Source organism: Micromesistius poutassou (genome assembly GCF_964030765.1).
Source record: "Micromesistius poutassou genome assembly, chromosome: 5".
Lineage (NCBI taxonomy): Eukaryota > Metazoa > Chordata > Actinopteri > Gadiformes > Gadidae > Micromesistius > Micromesistius poutassou.
Window position 1 is genome coordinate 612,205 of NC_140275.1, and position 26,484 is coordinate 638,688.

Here is a 26,484-nt window from a genome sequence, read left to right on the forward strand (position 1 = left end):
GTGCGCCACGCCCACCCCGCCTCCCTCCCTCGCTCTCTCTCCCCCTCTCTCTCTCTCTCTCTCCCTCGCAACAAAGGACTCTGTTATGACCCTTGGGGACATCAGACTGTTCTTCTGAATACCAATTAGGGGGAGAAAAGAACCGAATCCAGCCTTTATGCTACGATTTCCCAAGCCTACTTTCCCTGCTACTTTACTCTAATACAATTAGAGTAAAGTAACTGTAACTTATTTTAAACATATTTTTATTTGTACTTATCTTTATTTACTTTATCTTGTATTCTTGCTGCTTTGTGGCTGCCTAAGCCTACGGATTGTAGCCTACTCTTGTGTAGGCCTGCTACTTGTAATAAGATGTAGCCTAATAAAAGCGATTCTGATTCCGTTTGAGCGGTATTAGTAAAGAGCCAGGCGGGTCACATTCAATTCAATTCAATTCAATTCAATTCTTACATCATCTCAGGCGATAAGCTCCCAACTCTTCTCTACTCTATCGGGGGTTACTGAACGTTGCGTCAGGACTCGAAAACACGGCTGAACTCTCATGGTACCCATCGCTAGATCATCGAACACATGTCCAACGGCAGACGATCGACAGATAAATAACGTTCTCCGTGCCGAGTTGTTGATCATGACAGAGAGAGAGAGAGAGAGAGAGAGAGAGAGAGGGGGGGGGGGGGGGGGGGGAAGCCGATGATTGGATGTTCTTCGCGCCTCGTTATAAGTCGTTTACGGAGCGTGAGACTCACGGGGGAGAAAGACGCGCGATGGGGGAGGGAGGGACCGGCGGGGGAGGGGGAGAGAGGGGGAGGGGGAGAGAGAGCAACGCGGACACAGCAGCGTCCACACTGCCGTCCCTTCTGGAGCCGCACAGTGGTGGACCGTAACGGTGCATGTGTTGAGCTCAGCTCGAGTCGGTTCTGGAGTTGTGTGTGAACTAGTCCCACTTGTGCACAAGTTCTTACTTATAAACGTGAGTTGGGCTCGGGTCTTGCACGCCTGGGGTGGTTTGGTGGGTGGGTGGGGGCGGGATACAACTCTGTGCGTGGCAGCGTTTCTTTTTTTTTGATCATTCACTCCGCTCGGGACTGTGAGGGACCACACGCATGGATGGATGGATATGGGACACCTGCTGACCCTAGGTAGGCTCTTCACCGGACTCATCTCAAATGTCCGTGTTTGAATTGTTAATGGCGGCAGCTTAGTGTGCGGAACTCTGAATGGTTTAGTCATATCATAATAATAAAACAAGAACAAAAGCGAATAACTAATGACGTAATTAAGGACTCAATATTCAGCCCCTAAGGCGGTTTTATCAATGTATATTATTGTGATATACTCTTCTCTGGGATTAATTCAAATTATCGGAGAAATTTCGATGGCGCCTGCCGAGTCCCTAACATGATGCAAAGTGCGGTTTGGAAGTTATTTCATCTGGTGATGGTGCGTGCGCACTATCAACATCATCACGAATGTGTAGGCCAATGTGTCTGACCACTACGGGATATTTGCATCAATCTCCATGAGAGTGTGTGTTCAAACAAACAAACAAACAAACATGCGTGTCATATATAGGCCTCCCATTCATCAACAACACAGACGCTCTGTTGTTGCCTTAATCAGATCAACCGCCCAACATTACAGTGAGTGTGTCACATTCATTCCAAACTCTGTTTAATCTCTGCTTTGAACACACACACACACACACACACACACACACACACACACACACACACACACACACACACACACACACACACACACGCACACACACACTCGTCTCATGGTAGAACACTTTTGATCTCATGCCATTTGGTCTCATTTACTAATTTAAACATATCGTGTCCATCCATTAACTTACTAATAGAGTTAAGCCTCCTGCTATCTAAAATAATTGTACATATCATGCAAATTAAAATAATCAATCCTGACAGCCATAAAATGACAAAATGGTGTATTCTTAGATGCCTGATTTGCTTTAATTTTATTTAAAATAAACCTTCCTTGGTGAAGCATGAAGTCATGTGATGTAGTGTTCATTCACCCGTCCATAAAACATAACTATTTCATTACATTTATATTGGAGTACCATAAACATGTAGTTGTTTCAATCATCTTCACAGGAAACTCACAACAACTGACACCCAGAGATGTACTCAATTTACACTAACAGCAATGTTTTAAACACAGTTAGTCATTAAGAATCTCTCAGCTTCAGTGACCGATCTGTGCGAGATCTAAAGAGGCTTAATAATATTAATGTAATGCTGAAACTTTTTAATATTGTACAATGCAAATGTATCTTCTGGACTGTAGTGTCTCCATAGAATAAACTAAATTTATCGACTGAGGGAATTATCATAAATATTTACTTCTTTAGCATAAATCTTTCTCTCACTAAGGAACAAAATGCATGTAAGCATTTCTAGTCATTAGTATTATGCACTCTGTGAACCTACACTTTACAAAATACTCTTTCTTAAGAAGTACTGCAACAATATGTTGGAGTTAAAAGTGAACGCATAGGTCACTTTCATACTCCTCCCTTCAAAAAGTATAGCTGTTGACCTCCCAGCTCAGGTCAGGTAACACATGTTCTGTAACGTGAACGGACGGGGACAACGGCGACACCACAGCACCTATTTCAATGCACACAAACTTTGCACCCTTGTATGTTCGCACTAAACAAACAGATGCACGGTTCTGCTCGAACACACGTGCGCTGTGAGAGTGCGACACAGGATATTAACTGTCAGGTTGTTGCGTCCTCTCCGTCCCGCCCCTCCTGTACGCAGCGGCTGTACCGCTCGACATGGAGGTGAGCTGCTGGGAGACGGCCCACCACGGCCACCCGGCCTCTGAGACCTGAGCACCCTGGACGCCCCCGCCCCCTCTCTGGGGCCCCCCGCTATGGCCGACCACCCGGGGCCCGGCCTGTCCGTGTGGGCCATCGCCGCCATCGTGTGTAACTCTGCGGTGGGCGTCCTCCTCCTCGTTCTGTTCGCCGTCCTCTACAAGGCCTGCCGAGTGCCCTCCAGACCCCCCAAGGACACGCCGGCCTTCTTCACCGTCCTCGAACCAGAGGCCAGGGAGGAGAAGTACAGGCCGGTGGCCCCCTGACACCCCCAGACTCCTTCACGTGGTCCACCTTGACGGGGGCGGGGGGGGGGGGGGGGGGGGGGGGGGGTCTGTGTGGCGTCTGGGAGCTCTGGAGGAGGAGTTGGACACTGGCCTCGAGTCGAGGAGACGATGCATCCTGGCCAAATATGAAGCGCTTCTTCTCCCTCCCTTCCTCCCCTTCCTGAGCAGGAGATGAGACACACAGTGTTCTCCGTGGCGTTGCTTTATCCACGAGTCCTCCTCTCCCTCGTCAGTGTCCCTCACCTTCACCCCAAGCCGGTTAGCGGAGCTCAGACCAATCAGAGCTGAGCGTGTTGCCTTTGAAGGATTATGTAAAGGAACAGAAAAATAAGAGGCTCCACAATCCTCTTATCTTCACAAACGCTGCTGGGACCGTCCATCTGCCTCCTCCACACGCTCCTGGACGGCTTCTCCTTCCCCTTCATCTTCTCCTCTCTCCCCTCCTTCAATTGGTCTCTTGGTGTGTGTGTGTGTGTGTGTCTCTCTCTCTCTCTCTCTCTCTCTCTCTCTCTCTCTCTCTCTCTCTCTCTCTCGCTATCTCTCTCTCTCACAACTGAGAAGCATTTACAAAGGAAAGAGCAAGGAGGGAGGTGAATTCTAAACCAGAGGAGTTGAGTGAAGACAGAGTGAGTGATGAGGGTGAGAGAGGGAGACAGAGTGATCAGGGTCAGAGAGGGAGACAGAGTGATCAGGGTCAGAGAGGGAGACAGTGATCAGGGTGAGACAGAGTGATCAGGGTGAGACAGAGTGATGAGGGTGAGAGAGGGAGACGGAGTGATGAGGTTCAGAGAGGGAGACCCGGGACGAGGGAGGCTCCATGAACAGCAGCGTCTGGAGCTCTTCCAGATGCTGCATCATGTTTCTACTGGGTGGAGAGATGATCAGCAGATAGGTGGAGAGATGGTCAGCAGAGAGGTGGAGCAGAGATGATCAGCAGATAGGTGGAGAGATGATCAGCAGATAGGTGGAGAGATGATCAGCAGAGAGGTGGAGCAGAGAGCTAACGCCAACAAAGAAAGGGAATGAGAGTCAGGTTGGAGAGAGAGAGGATTGAAGTTAAAAGGCAAGCTAATGCTGAAGCTAATCTTTTTCCAGCACTATTATATTCTTCGGACAGAGCCAATTGTTCTTCATCAATATATATAGAGCTTGAAATATCCACAGTGCTAATTATGTAATTTGCAAGCGTAAAATTTCAGTCACTCACATGTCCATCATAATCCCCATTATTCTGACGGCATTAGGAGAAAAAGTGCCACGCAGACTATTCCAGTCTGGAGAATATATTATCTGAATTGCATTTCTATACTGCACTATTGTCAATTTTTTTTTTGTTTCTATTGGTTCATTTTCCTATTGGAAAGCATTTAAACATAGGGTCCCCATATGACCTATTAATGAAATCCTAAAGGTACATTCACATTCTGATGCTATGCTCTGTGTCGGCAGTTTTATTGACAAAACTAACTTTTTAATGTGAATTTAATATGGCAGCATTAAATGAGTCTCCATAGGCGTTGGTGTCTCTTCGATGTATAATTTATTTTCTTAAATAAAAAAGTTATGGAATGCTAATACCTGGAATGTCTATCTTTCTATTCTCCCCCCTGTGGATGAACGTGCGTGTGTGTGTGTGTGTGTGTGTGTGTGTTAATAAGATGGAGAACATGGTAGACAATGGAGGCTAATACCAGACACAGATGGGACAAACTTTTGTATGCCCCCATGCATGTGTACATTGAAATATCGCGGTGCACATTTAACAAATAGGAGAGGAGTGGAGCGTTCACCTTGAAAAACCTACGTGACGCACATCTCAGCCAGCACCCCCTGAGAAACATCATCTGTGTATCGGGTGGAGTGGGAGATGGTTTAAACCCTCCTGAGCTATGAAGACCTTCTTAGTTCTTTACGTCTCTTACCTACAGCGTTGCCATACTTGTCAGCTGGTTGTCAAATACTGACACGTTTTCCCACAGAGCAAAGAACTTTCCATCAGGGCATCCACAGAATTCACTGGCCCAGCCTACACCAGTCTCCGCAATATGACAGCTGCATCCATCAACACGACTAGGAACCAGGGGGCCGAGCCAATGGAAGCCATCCCCTCTGCTGAAGGCAGTGGGACTGGAGCTCTGCATTATATAACACGAACAAATACGCTACAAGCGAGAGATTACAAATAAAGGCAGAGTGGCCGCAGTAATCTGCAGCTCTATCTGCCTCAGCTGTACGGGTTGTGTAACCAATACTCACTAGATCCCCTCCACTGAGGGGAGATGCTCGCTGCAATCTTGTGCGTGACTGTTTCTGGTGTATGTGTGTTCATTAGGAGTTAAGGTTTGTGTTGTACCATTGCCAATGCAGCAGTTTTTGTATTTGTCTCCTTTATAGGTAAGACACATATGTAGTACATGAGTGTGAAAAAGAGGATAGACGTTGTTTAATTGGGTCATACGTTTATCATGGATTCTTGGATAGCAAATACTTTGATATTTTGTCGTACTCAATACTGAGTAGATGTGTTTTCCCGCCTGTGTGTGTGTGTGTGTGTGTGTGTGTGTCCGCCTTCTTCAGACTCACCCTGACATAGAGCCTGTGTCAGCTACTGGCCGGATTGACAACTTTGAATGCCAAATAAGTCCTGTTATAAGACTATTCTAGAGTCAACTGTAAGGATGACCAATCCAATGTAATATTTATTTTAAAAAAAAATGTGTGTGTGTGTGTGTGTGTGTGTGTGTGTGTGTGCGTGCGTGCGTGTGTGTGTGTGTGTGTGTGTGTGTGTGCACGTGTGTGTGTGTGTGTGTGTGCGTTATTAATACAGCAAAGTCACACCATGTGACTTGTAATGACTCATCAGGCAGAACTCTAATCCAGTTTTCATAGTCAAGACACCAAAGATTCATTAAAAACGCTTGCATGCACATATCCGCATGCGTGCACATGTACGCACACACACTCACACACACACACACACACACACACACACACACACACACACACACACACACACACACATACTGTAATGGAAATTTCCATAGAACATGTTGTTCACAAGACACTAAGACACTGCAACCCCTCAGTTCTTTTCTACAGTCACTCTTTCTCTGCGCTGATCGCCCTCCAGGGGAACCGAGCCTGAGAGAGACGGCCTCCACCGGCTCAGACGCAGCACAGCCACGAGCTGCAGCCCGGCCAGCGGAGCAGGGGCCCCTGTCTGCAGCCGGGCCCCCAGGACGTCTCCCTGCTCTGACACTGGAGCCTGCCCACTGGTGGGGGGGCCCACTGGTGGGGGGGCCCACTGAAGTGCTTCAGCCTTTGGACGCCTGCCGTGTTGTGTGGCCTCTCTGAGCAGAGAATACTTTTCTCTCATACTATGTTTGACCCTTTATTGCAATAAACTCTTTAGATTTATTCTGAGTTGCGTCGTCAATACAGTTCAAAGAATTTCTACCATGACACACACGCACACACACACACACACAGAGACAAAAACACACACATGCAGACACACACACACACACACACACACACACACACACACACACACAAAAACCCTTGATATCCAATTGTTATAATTTGCAGTGATGGAGTCTGACTCTGCTCTGTCTGCAAGGTTTAATTAAGGGACGAAACAAACGATATAACAAACAAATATTGTCAACACTAAGAAAATCAATTATATGAATGAAAACATTTTGGAGAAACAATGAAACACATGATTGTGCGTGTGAGAGGGAAAATTAGAAACTTAAAAGTGTGTTTCATTCTATCTAAATGCTAATTACTCCAATTCAAGCTCAAGACATAGGCCTACAATACAAACACGACCTTTTGATACATTTAATAGAATACATTTCCAAACATATGTTTCAATTAAGTTGCACACTTATGAGCTCCAGGTAATTCATATGCAACAAACTCTACCCTGCCCAACTGCTCCAGTTTACGTCAAATTGCCGATCAAACGCCCTACAAAACTGCATACAGATGCCTTAGCAGTGACCCAAATAGACTATATTTTTCAATTCCGATTTAACTGCACCCTTCATCATTCAAATCCTGTCCGTGGGCCTATTTCTTATTTGTTGGTGTTAGATTGCCATCTGTTGGCACAGTTTACGGGTACTGGATAAACGTGTAGTTGCTGGTTTTGGGTGGTCGGTCTGTTGACGCGTGGCGTTGCTGCCCTCTGCTGGTACGTGTTTGTAAGGACGACATGTTGACAAAATGTAGCGATGACAAAAAAAAAAAAAAAAAAAAGATAATGATGCTGGACCACGATAAATCCAGATTAGCTGTTACCTAATAGCTGAAACACGAATTGATCGTACTCCGAATCATATAATATTATAGCACTAATATCCAGACAATTGTGTTTCAAATACCGTTGTGGTCATATTTCCAATTGGGTTTCACAAATCAACATTCGCTCTGCCAATGCAGTCCTTGTTTTTCTTCTTGCATCACTCCCGGTCGGACCTCTGTGGACCCACAGCGCTGAGTTCACTCCCATCCCAGCTGGCCAGACTGCCCCACACCCGGAAGTGGGTGGATGTCGTCCACTGATCAGAAGCGTTACACCGCCTGCTGGGATGAGGCTCAAAACACAGGATCCTCACAGGAGACCGTTACAAATCTGAGATAAACGAAACCAAATCTAAATCGTATATCTATATTCATCGTCACGCAGGTAGGAGATAAGGAGGCTGCGGGAGGAGATTCATCATTGCGCTTCGCCAGGATGATGGAGGAGATAGATCGATTCCAGGTCCCGAGCGCCGTGCAGGAGGCGGAGATGCAGTCTGAGATGCAGCCTCTTGTGAGTCAGATATCTTTTGCAATGCATTGATTTTATATTAGAAATTACCCCCCCAAAAAAATATATACATTTATGGGCCCATATATTGATCGTCTCTCATTCCCGGTATGGTTTACTGAGTTTGAACGAGGCCCGTGTTATGGTTGTGTGCGTTCATCCTCCATCACCTCCCATGTTTACGATCATGTTTAATTGTGAAAGTCTGTTCACGATTTAGGAAGATGTAATCCATTGTGAAATCCATTGTGAACGGGGAGAGCGACGTGTTTTCGTTGAGGGATGGGTTACTCAGCAGCTGCGTGGGGTGTGCTGCGTAGCAGCAGCATCCATGTCTGGGGGAACCAAACCACCACGGGTCTAGCCCCGTCCACAGCATCATCAACTTATCCCTCGCTTCGTACACAGTCTCAGCAGTTCGGAGGTGACGTAATGGATTCAACGTCTCCTCCTTTCTAGACTATCGTCACTGTTTGTATTCTAAGAAGCAGAATCTGGGCTTCGTACCGAGCCGTGCTCCGTTCTGCAGTGGCTGGTCCCCCTGGCAGCATGGCGCCACTAGGATCAATCAATTGCACTTGTTCGGTAGCTTCCTAACCCCTCCGGCCCCAGAGAGCCTCTACCCGCCAGAGTTCACATCCATCTTCCGTCATCTTAGGAATCGACTTGTCTGGACATTGATTGTTTCCTGTGTAGAGCAGACAATATTTATGATGAACAAGAAATGCTGTAAATGTCATAGATATATTTGTTCTTGTACAAGCTGCGTAGTGTAATGGTTCTATAATGAGTTGTATTTGTACTATTGTGTACAATCACGAATCAGACTATCTTCCGATACACAACCATACTTCCTGCAGGCCTTTATAGGAACATAGTCTGACGGTGGCTCCCAGCTGGTTCCAGGTTTGAACTCCAAAGTCCCCTTAAGCCCCGCCCTGTTCAGTAGGGGCGTGGCCCACGTCCCTCGACGGTCGTCGTGGTTTCAGTGAGATGTGTTTTGTTAAACGAGTGCAGGCTTCGCGTTCTTAGCTTCAAAGTAAAGCAGGGATGTTCATCTGCTGCGTCAGTCGTTGAGCCGTCTGACCTCTGACCTCTGACCTCTGACCTCTGACCTCAGGACCCGGCGTCATCCACAGCCTCCTCCGAGGCCGACTCGGACCCCCGCGAGGCCGAGCCCGCCAGCCTCACCTACAAACCCTCGGCCCTGCAGATGAAGATAGGTGAGGGCCACGCCGGCCATGTTGCTGTTTGTCATCACGTTTGTTTACAACGTTGAGGTTATATAAGGTTATATGTTGATCACTCAACATATAACCTACAACACATAACCTGTACCTTATAACCTGTTATACAGGTCACAGGTTATAACCTGTTAACAATTATAACCTGTACCTTATAACCTGTACCAATACAGGTCACAGGTTATAACCTGTTAACACTTATAACCTGTACCTCATAACCTGTACCACCACTTATACAGGTCACTGGTTATAACCTGTGACCTGTATAAGTGGTGGTACAGGTTATGAGGTACAGGTAACAGGTTATAACCTGTAACCTGTTACCACGTATGACCTGTACAACAACTGCTTTGTTTAATATCTGAGTCGTATTTTTGACATCATCACAGCTTTACAATTGGGTCTTGGAAAATCATGGATTATTTTGTTTCCAACCCTAAACGTATGTTTTAAAAATTAATTTGAGCAACATTGAGACGTCTTTTTGCAAATAGGGTAAATAAAAAATACTAAACTACTTGAAAATGTCTGCGAGGGCAAAAATGAACCGAACCCCTAGAATAGGTTTACGATGCCCGTTTCATATGCCCTTCGTCATTACATGTCCCGTCTCACAACTCGTCTTCAGGCGACTTTCAAGAGGAATCCCCGACAGTGAAGCACACTCACTTTTGTAACAGCGATGTGTTGTTTGAAAATGTGAGTCTTTGGTGTAACACGATTGATCCACTAAGATGGAGGCCACGGAATGTCAGATACATGATCAAGGCCTTCTCATTTTTGAAGGGGTAGGTAAAAAAAAATAAAATAAAACAAACATTTAGCAGCTGTCACATCCTTTGATTAAGAGTCCCCTCATGCGTCATCGAGTGCACGTTTTCATTGGCTGCCCTCGCCTGACGGCTCTGGGTGTTCACCGGTGACTCACTCGATCTGAGACTGACTCATGATCTGACTCACGATCTGAGAAAGCATTTTGTATCCGCCCTCCGACAACCCACCCCAAAAGTACAGGGCTCTGCTCTGACCAGAGCCTGACTGAGGATCAGTCTTTCCATTGAGTAGAAAATCTAATTTTTTTGTTGTAATTTGTCCAGTTGAGGTTTACCCTGCTGTGCCGATACTCAGCATCTCCTTCTGTTTACTTTGTGTCTCCCCAGATAAACAGAGGGAGCAGGCCAGGAAGGCCTCCGTCAAGACCAGTACCGCGGTGGGCAGTCCGGTGAACCAGCAGCCCAAGAAGAACAACGTTATGGCCAGGACACGGTAGGGGGCCTGCTAGTCTGGCTCATGGTGTTCCGCTTTAGTTTGGACGCAATGGACGCTCAGATTCATCTTAGTTTCCTGCAGAGGAAAGCGGTGTTTTCCCCGTTATTTCACGGCTCCTTGTGGAAGACTGTGAGTCCCCTTCCCGTTAGAAAAGCACACATCTCCTCAAACGCATCTTCTATCAATTCCAAAACATTTCTCCACTAAAGCATTCGCACCGATACCAACTTACAGCGCTGTCTGACCGCGCCGCGCCAGGCCTTCTAGCACCGTACCAAACCGTGCCCCTCCGTTATAACACACTGAACAAAGATGACCCCAATCCAAGCCTCCATGGTCCTTTCTACTCTGGTGGTGGCGCTCTGTGCCGAGAACGGCACCCTGTCTGTTCAGGCGTCAGGCGCCAGCAGCAGTAAACAGCAGCTTCAAATGGACTGAACGCTGAAAAGGGAAACCAACCAGTTTGGACACAGAACCAAACCTCGGTCACGTCACTTTTGTGATTGGCTGTGCCAGATCTGAACACAGGTCTGACGTCTGTACTACCCGATACTGGCCGGTATTCGGGTTTCGATCTCCCGCAAAAATACTTACTTGAAAAATAAATATTCTGAAATGGCGCTGGTTGAAAGAGAAGCATTTATGTTCCGTTTAAAAAACAAACTGTGGTGGGCCGGGCCCACAGCGGGGGTGCGTTGGTGAGAGCCCAGAGCTCTGTGCATGCGGTGCATCAGTCAGGGCGATCCCGGTGCCTGTGGAGGAGGGGGGTGTGGCTCCGAGAACGCAGCCAGCCCTGGTGGAAAACACATCGCCATCGACGCCTTTAACGGCCGGACCTGCGTGCCCACCCTTCGTATGCCAAAGCACACTTCTGAGCATGTACTGGGAAAATCCCAGCAGGCTCCGACAGGGCCTGTGGTTTTAATGGCATAGCCAGTTGTCGACCCATACGGTGCCCAGATGGCCGTCCGCACACCTGTGCACACTAATAAACACTGCGTTCTAAGGACAAGTGAAGGCCTTGGGACTCTGAGACCCGCCCAGAGGTCAGCTGGGGTGAGCAGTAGATGGGTCAGGAGCAGAACGCGTCTCCTTTACTCCGGTCTCTACACCGTTCTGAGGAGGGGCGTTCGGCGGCGTGAGGCCTGGAGACGCGCCGTCCTCGTGGATTCCTCCGTGCCGCTACGCCAGCGTCTGCAGAAGGTTCTGTTCTCAAGAAGAGACCGATCAGCTCCTCTGGTGAGAGGAGCCCTTCAGCCAGGAGGGGGGGGGGGAGTACAGAGACATGAGGCGCTTGTTATCCTAACAAGACATCAACATATTGAGTATTAGGCACCGATATCCGCCAGCACTAGAGGTAGGCTTTGATCTAATGCAGGACTTAAGAGGACGTCCTTAAACCAGCCATTTATCAATGAGCTGTTTGTAAAACCAAACAAGCCATTGAGGAATTGAACGGTCTATTCTGTTGGGATTTGTCTACTTAGCCCCAAATATTTAATCCATGAATTTATTTCTTGAGAACTTAATTAAGAGCTAATGAGATGAACGGCCTACTGTACTGCCCAGGCCTACTGAAGATGATTTGTGAGTTCATATGGCAGAATGTGAGGCTCTAAACATGTTAAAATAATCACACACTAATTCATTTGAAACCATGGTCTTCAAACGATTCAGAAGGTTTATTTTGAGTTAACGGCCCGCTTGTGGGACTGAAATACAATCAGACCATACAAGCATCCCATAATGATGCTCACCATCTTTACTGGGTGAGAATAACATATCATAACGGCAGACATAATTATGATTCTTTATGTCTTGTTATTATTGGTGATATTCATTGCCTTGACTGTCCCAGGCCTACATCTGCTTACTTCATCCGTTTCTGACAAAGCCCCGGCCAATCGGATCAGATTCCCCACGAGGTCGTCCCAGAGGGCGGCGACCGCGCCCGTCGCCGCTGTGAGGTCAGCGGGTCCACGCCGCCGTCATTCTGTCAGAGCCAAAAATAAAACTGGAAACTAAATACGACGATATGACGTACGTAAACCAGCGGCGGCGACGCGCCCTGAGACGAGGGCTGGGTTCAGGTCAGACCTGTTACTCCGTCTGGCGTGGGCGCGGGCGTGGGCGCGCCCGCCCCCCCCCAGGTCTGTCTCTGAGAGTCGTCTGTGTGGTTCACCTCAGATCCACATCAGATCCACATCAGATCTCATCGTTCTGTATTTCCCCTGGTGCGGGTCCTGGTTCATGTCTTTGTGTCGGTGCACACCTGACCTGAATGTCTGCTGCATGTCCGTTCTGTACGGCTGGTTTACCCCGGCTGTCTGTAACGGTCTCTCTCTTATCTTCTTCCTGTCCTCCAGATTGGTAGTTCCTAACAAAGGGTATTCCTCCCTAGACCAGAGTCCGGATGAGAAGCCTCTGGTGGCACTAGACACAGACAGGTGAACACACACGCACGCACACACACACACGCACACGCACACACACACACTCTCTCTCTCACACACACACACACACACACACACACACACACACACACACACACACACACACACACTCTCTCACAAACACACCCACTCTCTCACACACACACACACACACACACACACACACACTCTCTCTCTCTGTGTCTCTCTCTCTCTCTCTCTCTCTCTCTCTCTCTCTCTCTCTCTCTCTCTCTCTCTCTCACTCACAAACACACCCACTCTCACTCACAAACACACCCACTCTCTCACACACACACACACACACACACACACACACTCTCTCACAAACACGCACACGCACACGCACACACACACACAAACACACTCTGTCGCCCTATACCCTATACCTGTTGTGTGGTATAGGGTTCTATGTAGGGCTCATGCCCCCTGTCCCTGTGTGTGTTTGTGTTCCAGCGATGATGACTTCGACGTGTCGAGGTACTCCTCGTCAGGCTACTCCTCCGCCGAGGTGAGGCGGGTGGGATGGCACCCACTCAATCAGGTCTCCCACGCACACTTTCTGTTAATGCTGCATGTGACTGTGAGGCTTAAAGTGACGTATATATCATGCACCTTGAGCTCTGAATGCCTCTCCACGCCGTGGGTCACTGGCGGCCCGTTCACACACACAGAGAAGCCGTTTCTCAATTCACGTTCTCGTGTGTTCTCGTGTACTTGCGTTCTCGATAAACGTCATCAGTGGTAGCCCAAGCACTGTTCCAATTCCAAGTACGCGAGAACGCGAGTACTGTCGTAAAACCCGTGTGTGTTCTCGATGCGTTCTCGTTGAGGCAGTTCCACCGAGGATGCATCGGAGGTGACTCGTGTGGACTTGGGACCGTTAAATATCCCAGAATGCATCATCGAGTCCGCTGCTGTTCCAATTGCAGAGTGCGTACTCGCGTTCTCGGAAGTCTGTACTTGAAAGTCCGGACTTGCCAAGTACGTACTTCCAAGTCCGCGAGAACGTAGTCTGCGTACTTGGTGTTGAGAAACGGCTAGAGAGTCGGGTCCAGAGTTTCCCTTTCACACGTGCAACACACAGCAGGAGAGGTGTTCACACACACACACACACTGGAGATCCTCCTGATAATTCAGGGGAGGGGTGGCGCCGGGGCAGAGCGATGAGGGGGAGGACGTGACGTGAGCAGGATGCGGCGCGAGTCGCAGTGTTTTGTTTAGAACACATCTGAGACGGCGGGCGACCAGCGCTGTGATGACGACTCTCTGGTGACGTCCGTCCTGCATTCATTTAGACGTATCTACGTATACCAGCAGAGGAACGCAAAACACAGACGAGAAGAGTAAAGTAGGAGGCTGACGACAGCAACACGTGGACAACACGTTGTGGACACGTCGTGAACACGTCGTGAACACGTCATTAACATGTCATTAACACGTCATTAACACGTCATTAACACTTCATTAACACGTCATTAACACGTCATTAACATGTCATTAACACTTCATTAACACGTCATTAACACGTCATTAACACGTCATTAACATGTCATTAACACGTCATCAACACGTCATTAACACGTCAGCAACACGCCCGCTCGCTCGTTTCCTTTCGAATTCCTTTACACGGGGGCCTGATAGGTTGGAGTTAAGTTAGATTCTTGTATAATTATTGTGGTTCTTCACTCATACCTGGGCACAGATGGTGCTCAGGCATCCGTTGTTGGTTTTTAGTCAAGATGACTACGGATCTGGGCGAGTGAATCTCACTGATCACAGACCGCCGCTGTAATGATCAGTTCTCCACCATAGGGGGCACTGTCTGTGCAATCAGTGGAAATGAAGGCAGGACCGAGGAGAATCAGCCTCTAGCCAGCTGCGGTCACATGACACCAGCCTTAAGACTCAGTTATGGCTCCACGTCGACGCAACGCGATGACCCCGCAGACACCTGGTCGCAGTCGTGAACCTGCGTCGGGTTTTAGTGAGCGGACCAATCAGAGCCCTCGCTGCTGTGTCGCCTCGACGGTAGGTTACAATTTTTGGGATTTTTGTGCGTTTTGTGACGTAACGGGTCCGTAACCCCTCTGCGTTGCGTCGGCGTGGAACCAAACAAAGCCTTCACCTGATTCCCTTGAACTCACTTCCTGTTGGGCACGGTGTCTGATCACTGGTCCTACCTGATCATCAGATCAGAACATCAAGTCGCGTTCATGAATCCCAATGTCATGTGGTGTGTGTGTGTGTGTGTGTGTGTGTGTGTGTGTGTGTGTGTGTGTGTGTGCGCGCGCGCGTGCGTGCGTGCGTGCGCGCGCGTGCGTGGTTGACCTACCTGTTGTAACCCACCTGCCTCTCATGCCCCGCCCCCCCCTCCCCTCCCACATGGCTAATCAGCAAATCAACCAGGACCTGAACATCCAGCTGCTCAAAGACGGCTACCGCCTGGACGAGATCCCCGACGACGAGGACCTGGACCTCATCCCGCCCAAGTCCGTCAACCCCACCTGCATGTGTTGCCAGGCAACCTCCTCCAGCGACTGTCAGATACAGTAACCCCCCCCCGCCCCTCCCCCCGCCCCCTTACTCTACACATGACCCCCTCGCGACCCCATCTGCCCAGTACACCTAGCTGCAGAGCGCCCCCAGAGAAACGGTGGTGGTGGAACAGAAGATAATCCAGTGGAACAAAAAGGAAAGGCCAAACAAGATGTAATCCCCCCCCCCCCCCCGAGACAAAGATAGTCTGTTTTAAGTGTATTTATTTCATTTCCTCCTATGGTAGGAAACATGCGTCTGTCTGTCAGGGACCTGTCTCTCTCTCTCTCTCTCTCTCTCTCTCCGTCTCTTCTGGTGACATGTTGTGACACCCTTATGATTACCGCTGCTGCCCCGCCTACATAACCACTAGGTTGTATTTATTGTACCTTTTTCGATTCCAGCTTATATATTTACACTTTTTTGTAGTTTATTCGAATTTTGTGAATTGTGTACGCGTGTACGAGGCGAACACACACACGCAAACAAAGCACTGAAGGATTGTACGCTGAGCCGAGGAAGGCAGATGTAGACGCCGTCGTTTTAGAAGCTACTGAATTAGTCGTACTGCACGTGTTTGTGATGTAGCACAGGAGGCATCGCACTGAATCAACCCGATACCCCCGCGGACCCCCTCCCTCCTTTGGACAACACCCCCCCCCCCCCCCCCCTCACTGGTTCTGGACTGGCTGTCACTGGGGAGGGGGGGGGGTCTGACCACCAAGGGCCACAGAACGATAAGAAGCACACAGAAGAGAACAGATAGTTAACAAGTCATGGGACGACGAAGACAGGTAGCCCTGTTGCTAACAGTTAGCCCTGTTGCTAACAGGTAGCCCTGTTGCTAACGGGTAGACCTGTTGTTAACGGGTAGCCCTGTTGCTAACAGTTAGCCCTGTTGCTAACGGGTAGACCTGCTGCTAACAGGTAGCCCTGTTGCTAACAGTTAGCCCTGCTGCTAACAGGTAGCCCTGTTGCTAACAGTTAGCCCTGTTGCTAACAGCTAGCCCTGCTGCTAACGGGTAGACCTGTTGCTAACAGGTAGCCCTGTTGCTAACAGGTAGCCCTGTTGCTAACAGTTAGCCCTGATGCTAACAGGTAGCCCTGTTGCTAACGGGTAGCCCTGTTGCTAACAGGTAGCCCTGTTGCTAACAGTTAGCCCTGCTGCTAACGGGTAGCCCTGCTGCTAACAGTTAGCCCTGCTGCTAACAGGTAGCCCTGTTGCTAACAGTTAGCCCTGTTGCTAACAGGTAGCCCTGTTGCAGTTCTTGGTGTCCTGATGTTTCTACTGCGTATCGTCAGACCACTGTTTTGGCACTGTTGTTTTGTTGAACTTTTAGTTAATAATTTTGAACGTCTTATTGTTGCACATTGAACATTTGAATTGTGCATCGTGAACCAGGTTTGCTTGGTGTTTATTCTTCCCTATTCCAGAACACACAGTGACAGTCTTATCTGAAATGAACTGGGTCGAAAAGGGAAGATTCCTGTTGTTCCTCCTCCCACTCCCTCCTCCAAGGGCCAAAGGGTGTGTGTGTGTGTGTGTGTGTGTGTGTGTGTGTGTGTGTGTGTGTGTGTGTGTGTGTGTGTGTGTGTGTGTGTGTGTGTGGGAGGTGGGGAGGGGGGGGGGTGAATAACTTGAGTTATACTGTAACACGGTTCCTAACTGGAATAAGCTCTTTTTTGTTTTTGGACATACCTTATTGTTTGACCTCACGTCGGGTCCTCCCCCCCATGTGACATAAGGGACTGCTCCCCTGGTGGCCGTCGTGTGTCTCTGCGTCGTTTACATGTGGAGATGACTTCCTTCTGTATTCCCATGAATCAGAAATCACGTTTTTTTTATCTAGTCGATTTATTATTATTGGCTTTATCTTTCATTATTGGCTTTTTAACACTTAATGTCATTTTCTGTTATATCAGTTGACGATTTGGAAATGGAGTATGCCTTAATTACAGAGATGTTTGAAAGACGCGTGTATTTTTTATTTCCCTACTTGGTTTATTTAAAATAACATTTGCTGGTTTATGTTATGTTTTTACTTTGAGACATGGGGGAACATTGTCTTCATCTTGTTTTTAACTATTTTTTTGTACTGTAAACACTTTCTTTCCAGTATTTAACAATGTTCTGTGTAGTGTATGAAATCAATAAATAAACACGAAGCTAGTGAAAATATATACTCACCCTACTTCATGTTTCATTACTTGTACCTGTCAAATATTAACATGAAAATATCTCTGACCTTGTGGATCCAATACTCCCTTTTTTTCCCGGAAGAAACCGCAGCCACACGGGTTTGCAAAGAGTCACAGTAACCGGGAGGATGAAAAACAAGCAAACAAACACCGTTAGAAAGACCTCTTGAGTTTATTGATACAACTGAGAGGATCAGACGTCCCCTCCATGAACATGACGACCCCCAGCCCCTGTGCTGGGCCCTGGGCGACCCCGTACAGCGGCCTAGAACACAGCCCAGCACAACCCAGAGTCAACGCCTCAGGCTGAACGCCCCCCCCCCCCCCACCGCCGCCGCGCTCCTTTGAGGCTGGGAGGTGAACCCTTCTCCGCTTTCCCCGGGGGGGTCGGATGGGAAGAGGCCCGTCTACGTGTTGAGCATTAAAAGGCATTTGGAGATTCATTATCGATATCACAACCGTTTGATTGGATCTCCAGAGACGACCCTGGTTTCATGTTGTACAACATTTCAAAACAAAATACTTTCTTTTTAAAATAATTGCACACGTTATGGAAGAGATGGTCTTAAACAGCACACAAAATCAAGCATCTGAAATGAATCATCTGTGTATAATGTGCTTCCAATTCTCCCCAGGGGCATAACTTCTATTTCCTTGCAATAAACACCACACCGTCCCCTCAACGCATCACCACACTAATCCCTTGGTGGTAGTTCACCAGTGATTAGTGTGTACATTTACGCTTGCACATGGTCTTCTACACAAAGAGGGAATTTAGCGTTGTGAAGTCATCAGAATATACAATTCTAGAAAATTAATGTATAAAATATAGTTATGACCTAATAATGTCACAAGTTTCTACTATTAAGTAGAATCCAGAGTCCAGTGAGTGAGACATTCAATCACCTATAACATTTATGCTATAAAGATTTGCAGTTAATAGTTGTATACTTTCTGTCTCCTTTGCATCAATATTAATGTATTTCTGGAAGAGACAGGGAATTGACTAATTAATGATTACTATGAATAATTATCTTGGGAACCAGCTGGCTGATAGCAGAGTGAAGGTATGAACTGATGTTAGTAGCTATCCCTATTATCTACTTCTTGGAAAATACTTTAAGTCTAATCGATACACAACTATATCCAACTCTAAATACTTGAGTTCTAGATTACTTCAATATAACCAGTTTAACATTAAGCTAATTATATTGTATTGTTAAACTACGCGAAGGCCTCTGTAGAACTAAAATCGCTATTAGATATATATTATATAGATCACTTCCATAGCTCGACAGCCAAATGTTGTTTTCCTGAATTGGTCTAAGCCTATTAACACAGTCTGTCAATAATTGAACAAGATTCCAACACATATCGAATGCGTGATTTATTTACCGTTGCCTCCTCTTTAAAGGTCTGCGTTAATCTAGAAAGCTATACACAAAAGGCTTCTCAATCTCATATTATTCAAGTATAAAAGAACCAGAGTTCCGCGGACCACCTCGGGCAAACGTGGCTCAGCTGCTTCTCAACCGTTTCCTCGGCGGTTTGCGAGTTAGAAATAAGAAAGGCGACTCAGAAGAATGACCACTGTTTCTAGGTAGTATCAAAGAATCAATTTTGGAAATGGAAAGATAACTTTACACTGCGTTTGCAATATTTACAGAGAACATCTGTACACAGTTGATCTTGTCTTTGTGTCCAGTAATTATTTACAGTATAGTTTTGAATAGTCTGTAGTGAACAGGGAGTCACCGCCAACACAACGCAACGGTATTGGCACTGACAAAACACCGCTGAAACCGTAGTGTGCTTTGCGTATCTGCGTGTCTGCGTGTGATTGTGATTGTGTATGCGTGCGTGCGTGTCTGGTCGTGTATGCGTGCGTGCGTGTGTGCGCGTTCGTGTTCCCGTGCACGTGAGTTCCCTTGCGTCTGGACGGGGGCGGCTCCTAACCAAACCCGACGGGACTTCGGTCTCCGGAGTCGGACGAGGAGACGGACAGGGAACAGCGCCGCCTCTTGGCCGCGCCGGCGCACTGCAGCATGCTGGGCTGGAAGCCCGCGTGCCGCCGGGCGTGCTTCGTCAGGTGGTCGCTGCGCATGAAGCTCTTGTCGCACAGCGGGCAGTTGAAGCGCTTCTCGCCGGTGTGCGTGCGGTAGTGGCGCGTCAGCTCGTCCGACCGCGAGAACTTCTTACCGCAATCTTTCCAGGTGCACTCGAAGGGTCTCTCCCCTGCGGACGGAACACACACACACACACACACACACACACACACACACACACACACACACACACACACACACACACACACACACACACACACACACACACACACACAAAAATTAGTTCCTTTTATGGTCAATGCTGCTAAGCTTCTGTAACAGCAAATTGCCAAAGATAATAAACAAGCTATTGCGATAGAATCAGCTCCCCAACCACCAGAGGGGGCGCGTCCTCTGACCACGTGTCTCTTGTTTACAACCCAAGAAGGGGGCGTGACGGGGTGATGACGTATGAGGAAATAACTGCGCAAGGGGGGGGGGGGGGTGTTATCTCCGGTTAAGAACATGTGGGGACAGCAAAGTCACAGTGACCCACAAGTGAGCAAGAGATCACGTCTCGTTGCCATGCGAACATTGTTGTCCGGGTACCTTAAGCCTTCACTGTCGTTCCGTTAACGCGTTTTGCCATAAAAGCTCTCCTCCAACGCCTTAATATCCACCGTTTAAAACGCGAATGTCAGAGAATGGCACAGATACTGGGTAGCCCTAGCGTTTATATCGACGTCATGTATCGCCGACACCGTGCGTCATGTCTCAAGCCGAGGAACACGATTTCACCACATCTGAACTCCGCCCAAACTATTTACAATGCACCACAAATACGCGGTGGCGGCGGAACGCGCTGTACCCAGAACGGAACACCAGCGCGCGTCAACAGCCGACTGGAGACCCCGCCCCCGGCCTGCGGAGAACTGCAGTCACACCCCTTCACCGGGACACACACACACACACACACACACACACACACACACACACACACACACACACACACACACACACACACACACACACACACACACACACACACACACACACACACACTATTCGGTTAAGCCCTATTCCTTTATGGAAGGCGTACTGCATTAATAGGCCCAAGGGGACCGGGGACACACCGGATAGAGACAACCGCTCTGACGCCTTCGCCCAGTGGTCGAAGTTGGCGTAGACGTGTTAAAGGAATGACAAAACGCAACTGAAAAGGACGAACGAGCTTCGTTCGGGTTCACATGACCGGAGGTTCGCTCGGGGGTCGCTGGACTCACCGGTGTGGACTCGTAAATGAGCCTTGAGGTGGGACGACTTTCCGTACATTTTCCCGCAACCGCTGAACGGGCAGCTGTGCTTCTTCTCGGGTGACTCGTGCCTGACGGGTGATTTTTTATTCCGGTACCGAGTCGGTGCCGGCTCCGGGGCCCGGGGGTCCTCGCTGTCCGACCGGCAGTGGTCCACCACCTTGTCGCGGGTGTTCGCGTCGGGCTGAGCCACCAGACACTTGGCGGCTCCCGCTCCGCCGCCGCTGGGGACGCATTTGTTCAGGTCCAGCAGGATCATCGCGACCATCAACAGAGTTCTGTTCTCCTGGTTCTCTTTGTGCGCGTCCTCTGTGGGACAGCCGGTCCCCGGGGGCCGCCCCGAGGAGACCCGCTCTGCGGCCGCTTCACACTCCGACATCATGGCTTCAGCACCCCGCCGCACACCGAGGATCCGACGGACGCCAAGAATGAATGATCCCCAATAAATGTCGACCGAATGTCCCTAATCCCACTCGGCCACTGGAAACATGTGGTTAACAATCCACACGTGTCGCCTTCGCTGTGACCATCATCCTCCTCCTCCTCCTCCGGGTTGTTTGATTCTGATGCAGGGCGGATCGACACGACCCTCAAATAGTACAGCGCGTATCTATTATCGATAGTCGGCCTACACCAGATCAATAGCCGCCAATGTAATCGATGTTGTTGTTGTCGCGGTGCGCTCCTTCGCCTCTGGCCTGCATGCGTCAACTCGCCCGCTAGAAGCCGTCGAGCACTTTTTCCCAACTCCAAGAAACAATTTCGCGGAATCCCACGGTGTCATAATGAAGCAGGGCTGCGATTGGCTGGGAGAAAACGTGACTCGTTTCGTTTACGTTACGCGGAACTGCCGATTATGAAATTGACGGACGGGTCTGACCACGTTGCCAGATTGGGACAGATATCCCGCACAATCTGGCCACTCTGCAGTGCGCTAGCAGCCGGTGTTGCCAGATCGTGCTGGAAAACGGACCCAATCTGGCAACACTGGGTCCGCTTTATGTGAAGCGATGAATCAAAATCAAACCATTAAAGTCATGACGTTCTTGTACACCCAGTGCAATGACCTCGCCCTGCTACACAGAACATGAAATATCAACCATCTCCACGTAGAACACACTCTCCACGGGCCGTTGTCGAAGTAAACAACACATGTATAAAAGTGGATTATTATTTAATATGCACTAATGAACGTAATCCGTTCGTGACCCACAGCCCGGGGTCATATGTAGGCTATGTGAACATCCGTGTTTCCTACGTCTGCAGACTAAACGATATCCAGAGTAAACACGTCCTGGACGCTCCGCGCCGCCCTCTCCCGCCCGGCGCCGGCTGCTCCGGGCTCCGCTAGGGGCGCTACGACCCCGCCTCCCCCGGGCGGTATCTACTCTTATGTAGGCTAAATGAGGTCGTGGCGGGACGTCTCGTGGAGAACGTGATCTCCCCCTCGGACCGGCAGCAAATACAGCAAAGCACCGGAAGATGACACGTGGTCTGTCCATAGAGGTACCCGCCCCGGGCCGTGGAACGGCCCGGGGCGGGTACCTCTGTGGACAGCAGTTTTAGGATTGTTTTTTAGCTTTAGAGACTTTAGAGACGAGTTTGTAGGATTGAGAGTTCGATTTGGGTTACGAGGAGTAAACAATCTGCACTGGGAAGGTGGTGCTGGTGGTGCTGGTGGTGCTGGTGACACGCCCCTTTCGCTTGAGTCCTCTTTTTGTTTTTCCAAATGTGCTTTTGGGTTTCCAAGAAAGAAATAAAGAGGAGGGGGGGTTGCCTTGAGGGGCCGCGTTGCCAGTAGCTGTCTCTCGCCTCTCCTCTCCTCTCCATGGTAAAACACTTTCCTGGTAAGCCGAGGAGGAGGGGGGAGGGTGCACCCTAGTTTTCCCCCCACACTGCAAAACAAAAAAAGAAGAAAAAGTATGTAGGCTATGCCTTGACTCCTATTATATGAACCGGGTTGACTTACGATTGTGTCGGAGATAAACACGATCAAACAATCAAGGGCTGTTGGTCGTGAGCATGTGGAAGATGATAAGTGGGAGGCGTAGGAGGGAGAGTGCGAGAGAGAAAGGAGGGGGGAGGAGGAGGCGGCACGTGTAGAAGAAAAACAGAATGTTCCCTTCCGTGTACTGAGTCTGAACTCACGCGCCACCGCTGACCCCCCTCCCTGTCCCAAGTAGGCTGCGCATGCGAGGTCCGGGAATCTGCCCCACATATCAAGAACCGCCGTGTTGTGCTCTCTGTCTACCCCTGTTGTGCACCTTGGTCGTCTTTAGTTGATATATCGTTGCGCGCTGTAGTTCGGCGTGTTGTTTGCGGTTTTACGGCGTGAGCAGAGGAAGGCACAGCCCAGCCACCTGTCGCATTCACTTGGTTTTGCTGACATTCCCGACAGCCACAATGGGGAGCCGACAGCCCAGTGACAACTGTTGAACAACTTGTTGCACACACGCCTCATTTCCTATAGGTCTAAACACGACCTCTCGCTGGTGTTCAGAGGAACAACAACCTAATCAGCATACCTATCAGTATCGCCCTGACCCCTAAAACACACATGCAAGCACAAACTCACTCACACACAGTTGTCTGTCACGTTTCCTTTTTTCCTTTTTTTTTTTTAGAAACGTGCAACCCCCAAACGCATGTGAGGGGAAAGTAAAGAAGACACATGTACCAATCTATTCATTTATTTAACAATGCATGCCAGACATGATCCTATTCACATTGAAGAATACAGATTTGTATTTGCATCAAAATACTCACTACTGTGATTTATAATTCCTCTACCTTTCCCTTCTCACCGTTTAAAGGAGGATAGTTTTGTTTGCCCTCAGTGGAAGAACTGCATGCATTTAAAGGACATTTAATTCATTGAGATCTGGGGGGGGGTCCTGGTCGCTTGTCGAACCACAATATCAGCATTTATTGCAGGAAAGGAAAAACAAAAAGAAAACATGTGCATGGACTTCTTAACTAACAATTTCTCGTCTCCGTTTGTGGAAGAAGCCCCCTGTTTGATTAAACGCGTTATTCTCATTTGGTTCCAGAAGAAAAGTAAAGCAACTGTATAGGAAAATATAATAGAAATACTGTACATTGGGATCTGGGTGGATTTATGTTGCATTGTCACGCTCATCTGTTAGTGGGTATTGTGTCAAACACACACGCGCGCACACACACACACACACACACACACACACACACACACACACACACACACACACACACACACACACACACACACACACACACACACACACACACACACACACACACACACACACACACACACACACACGTCCCCTTGATTTGCACTGTTCCTCGCATGACCGTCATGTCAACACATACGACAACATAAACATTGTAGTAGTCATGCACACATGTTGGTTCAGAAAGTGCCATGAAGACGTTTGATGTTGTTTATCAAACACCCGGTGATGTTTGGGGTAAAAAGTCCTCCCATGTCATTAATATCTCGTTAAGTGTCTCGTCAAAACTAGCTTTGCAATATGGGATTTTAAAACGGTGCATTTCAGTAGTGAACTGAAGTGTAAACTACTGGGCCATGCACGTTTGAGATGAGTGTTTTATTCACTGAGTGGTGAGTGTCACTGTTGGTCTCTTTTGAACAGGTGTGGATAACGGCTCAGCCAATCAACTGCCACTGCACTCGGTTCGGTTAAGCTTTCGAACCCGGTGTGAAAGGCTCGATTTGGATCAAAGCCCACTGTAGACATACATGTCTGTAGACCGTAGTTGGTTTGATTTAGGCTCATCTATTATTATCAATTAGTTGTCCACTAAGCTTACTGTTGACAGACATTAGCCTCAATTAAAATTCCATAAAACAATAGTTTTGTCGTAAAGCACAGTGATCACTCATTGGACACCTCCCGTGATTGACAGGGATGAAGCAAATCCGTCTGGCCAATTAGGTGGTATCCATCCTCTTGGAATCCATCCCCCCTTCCCTTGTTTAAGTGGATACGAACCCAACCACATCCCAGATAACATCTGCTTTTGAAAACTACAAAGTGCACCAATTCAAATGACTATTTTTAGAATAAGGGCGAATACAGTTGTCATTGATCCATCAACCCCCCTCTTTATGTCGTTTTCTTTGTCTTGTTGTGTTACTACTAGAGACCCATGAGCACATGCGACGTCACCGCCCCCTGGTGGTTGTGCTCTAGTGGGGACGCAGCAGACCAGTCGCTGCTGCATCAGTTCCCAGAGCGTCTCTGTGTCTGTTTGGTAAAGCAGGGAGCGAGCGGCTCGCCTCGTCGCTCTGACGGTACAGAACACAGGGACGATAAAAAAGGCGTTACACCTTAAATATGATTGAAATGTACAATCTATAATAGATATAACAGATTTTAATAAATCTTTTAATACATCAGCGTTCACTGCTTGTATCTCTCCCTTTTTATATTAAATTTGATAATAAACCTTACTTAGAAAATAGTTAAAATTAGAGAAAAATAGCACTGAGAAGATATAAATATTAAATATTCATATTAGTAATTCAAACAGGCATTTAATTATTCATGATAAGCCAGAAAATATGTAATTAAATAGAAATTATCTCAAAATAAATGCAATGTATGTGATTGGATTGAATTGTATTAATTGGTGCAATATAAATCACAAATATATATATTTATATATATAAAAACTATCAATTAAACTTTTTCATCCTGTCTGCAAAAAGCGATCATAGAAAGTCATTCCCTTCCTTTCAGACCTTTTCATCCAGAGAAACGATGAGGAAACAATCAGATAGTTATAGATGTGCGTCGTGATAGATGGATTCTATAGGTCAATTAAAATAGCTTTCACACACCTGACTGATCCTAATGCATATACTTAGCAGCAAAAACTATTTTAATGTTTTGCATTCCTTTCTCTCACTCAGGAAACTAGTGTGCACTTTTTGAATGGATTTAGCAGTCAAAACTTCAGTCAAAATGTTTTTTTTTTGCCTTAACTGACTATCATGGATTTTATGAAAGAATGATCAAATAAATCACAGTTTCATAAAGACAAAGGACGGATCCGGTTGGTCTTCGACTAGAGATTGACCATTGCAACATACAGCGAGTGAACAGTTCTACATTTGCAGCCGGCCTCTTGTGCAGAGACCGCCCCCTTGTGGCCAACAGGGCGTATTTCCAGACGAAAACTAAACATGTTAAAGATATGGAACATAACAAACATGTCGTTACATGTTTGTGTGGCTAGCCCTCCAATATTAAACTGTCTTTACTGTACTTTCCTGAATGAGATTCATCATCAATATCCATTACAGAGTTTACTGCAGGGCACACCAATGTACCAATGTACCCATGTACCAATGTACATGGGATATGCCATCTGTATTTGTTGCTCTTATCTTTGTTAATGTTTCCCACACTGGATTCAGTATAAGCTCATGAGCCTAAAGATATAATGATGACTTCC

At 47.8% G+C, this 26,484-nt stretch overlaps 2 protein-coding genes across 3 annotated transcripts; one reads left to right on the plus strand and one right to left on the minus strand.

Moving 5' to 3' along the window:
• Positions 1-7,878: 7,878 nt before the first annotated feature.
• Positions 7,879-15,482, plus strand: LOC311342817 (protein FAM219A-like; the record flags this gene model as incomplete). 2 transcript variants are annotated; one of them, XM_084467646.1, is made up of 6 exons in its annotated part: positions 7,879-7,966; positions 9,084-9,186; positions 10,368-10,473; positions 12,843-12,923; positions 13,383-13,470; positions 15,324-15,482. In XM_084467646.1, exons 1-6 carry the CDS (start codon positions 7,889-7,891, stop codon positions 15,480-15,482), a joined length of 615 nt encoding a protein of 204 aa, XP_084323772.1. In that variant the 5' UTR covers positions 7,879-7,888. The 2 variants fall into 2 exon arrangements, with proteins under 2 accessions (XP_084323772.1, XP_084323773.1); XM_084467647.1 differs by having other exon boundaries at positions 13,383-13,437.
• Positions 15,483-17,982: 2,500 nt separating this feature from the next.
• LOC311343145 (Krueppel-like factor 13) lies at positions 17,983-21,717 on the minus strand. The gene is made up of 2 exons (XM_084468006.1): positions 20,992-21,717; positions 17,983-19,898 (listed from the first exon to the last, which is right to left on the minus strand). The coding sequence occupies exons 1-2, from the start codon at positions 21,401-21,403 to the stop codon at positions 19,615-19,617; spliced, it is 696 nt and encodes a 231-aa protein (XP_084324132.1). The 5' UTR covers positions 21,404-21,717; the 3' UTR covers positions 17,983-19,614.
• Between the last annotated feature and the right edge of the window lie 4,767 nt (positions 21,718-26,484).

Bases quoted from the DNA above. Each gene is read 5' to 3' on its own strand.
- LOC311343145 (XM_084468006.1), bottom strand. From the start codon at position 21,403: ATGATGTCGGAGTGTGAAGCGGCCGCAGAGCGGGTCTCCTCGGGGCGG. The intron at 19,899-20,991 runs GTGAGTCCAGCG...TTCCGTCCGCAG, and splicing joins TCATTTACGAGTCCACACCG to GGGAGAGACCCTTCGAGTGC.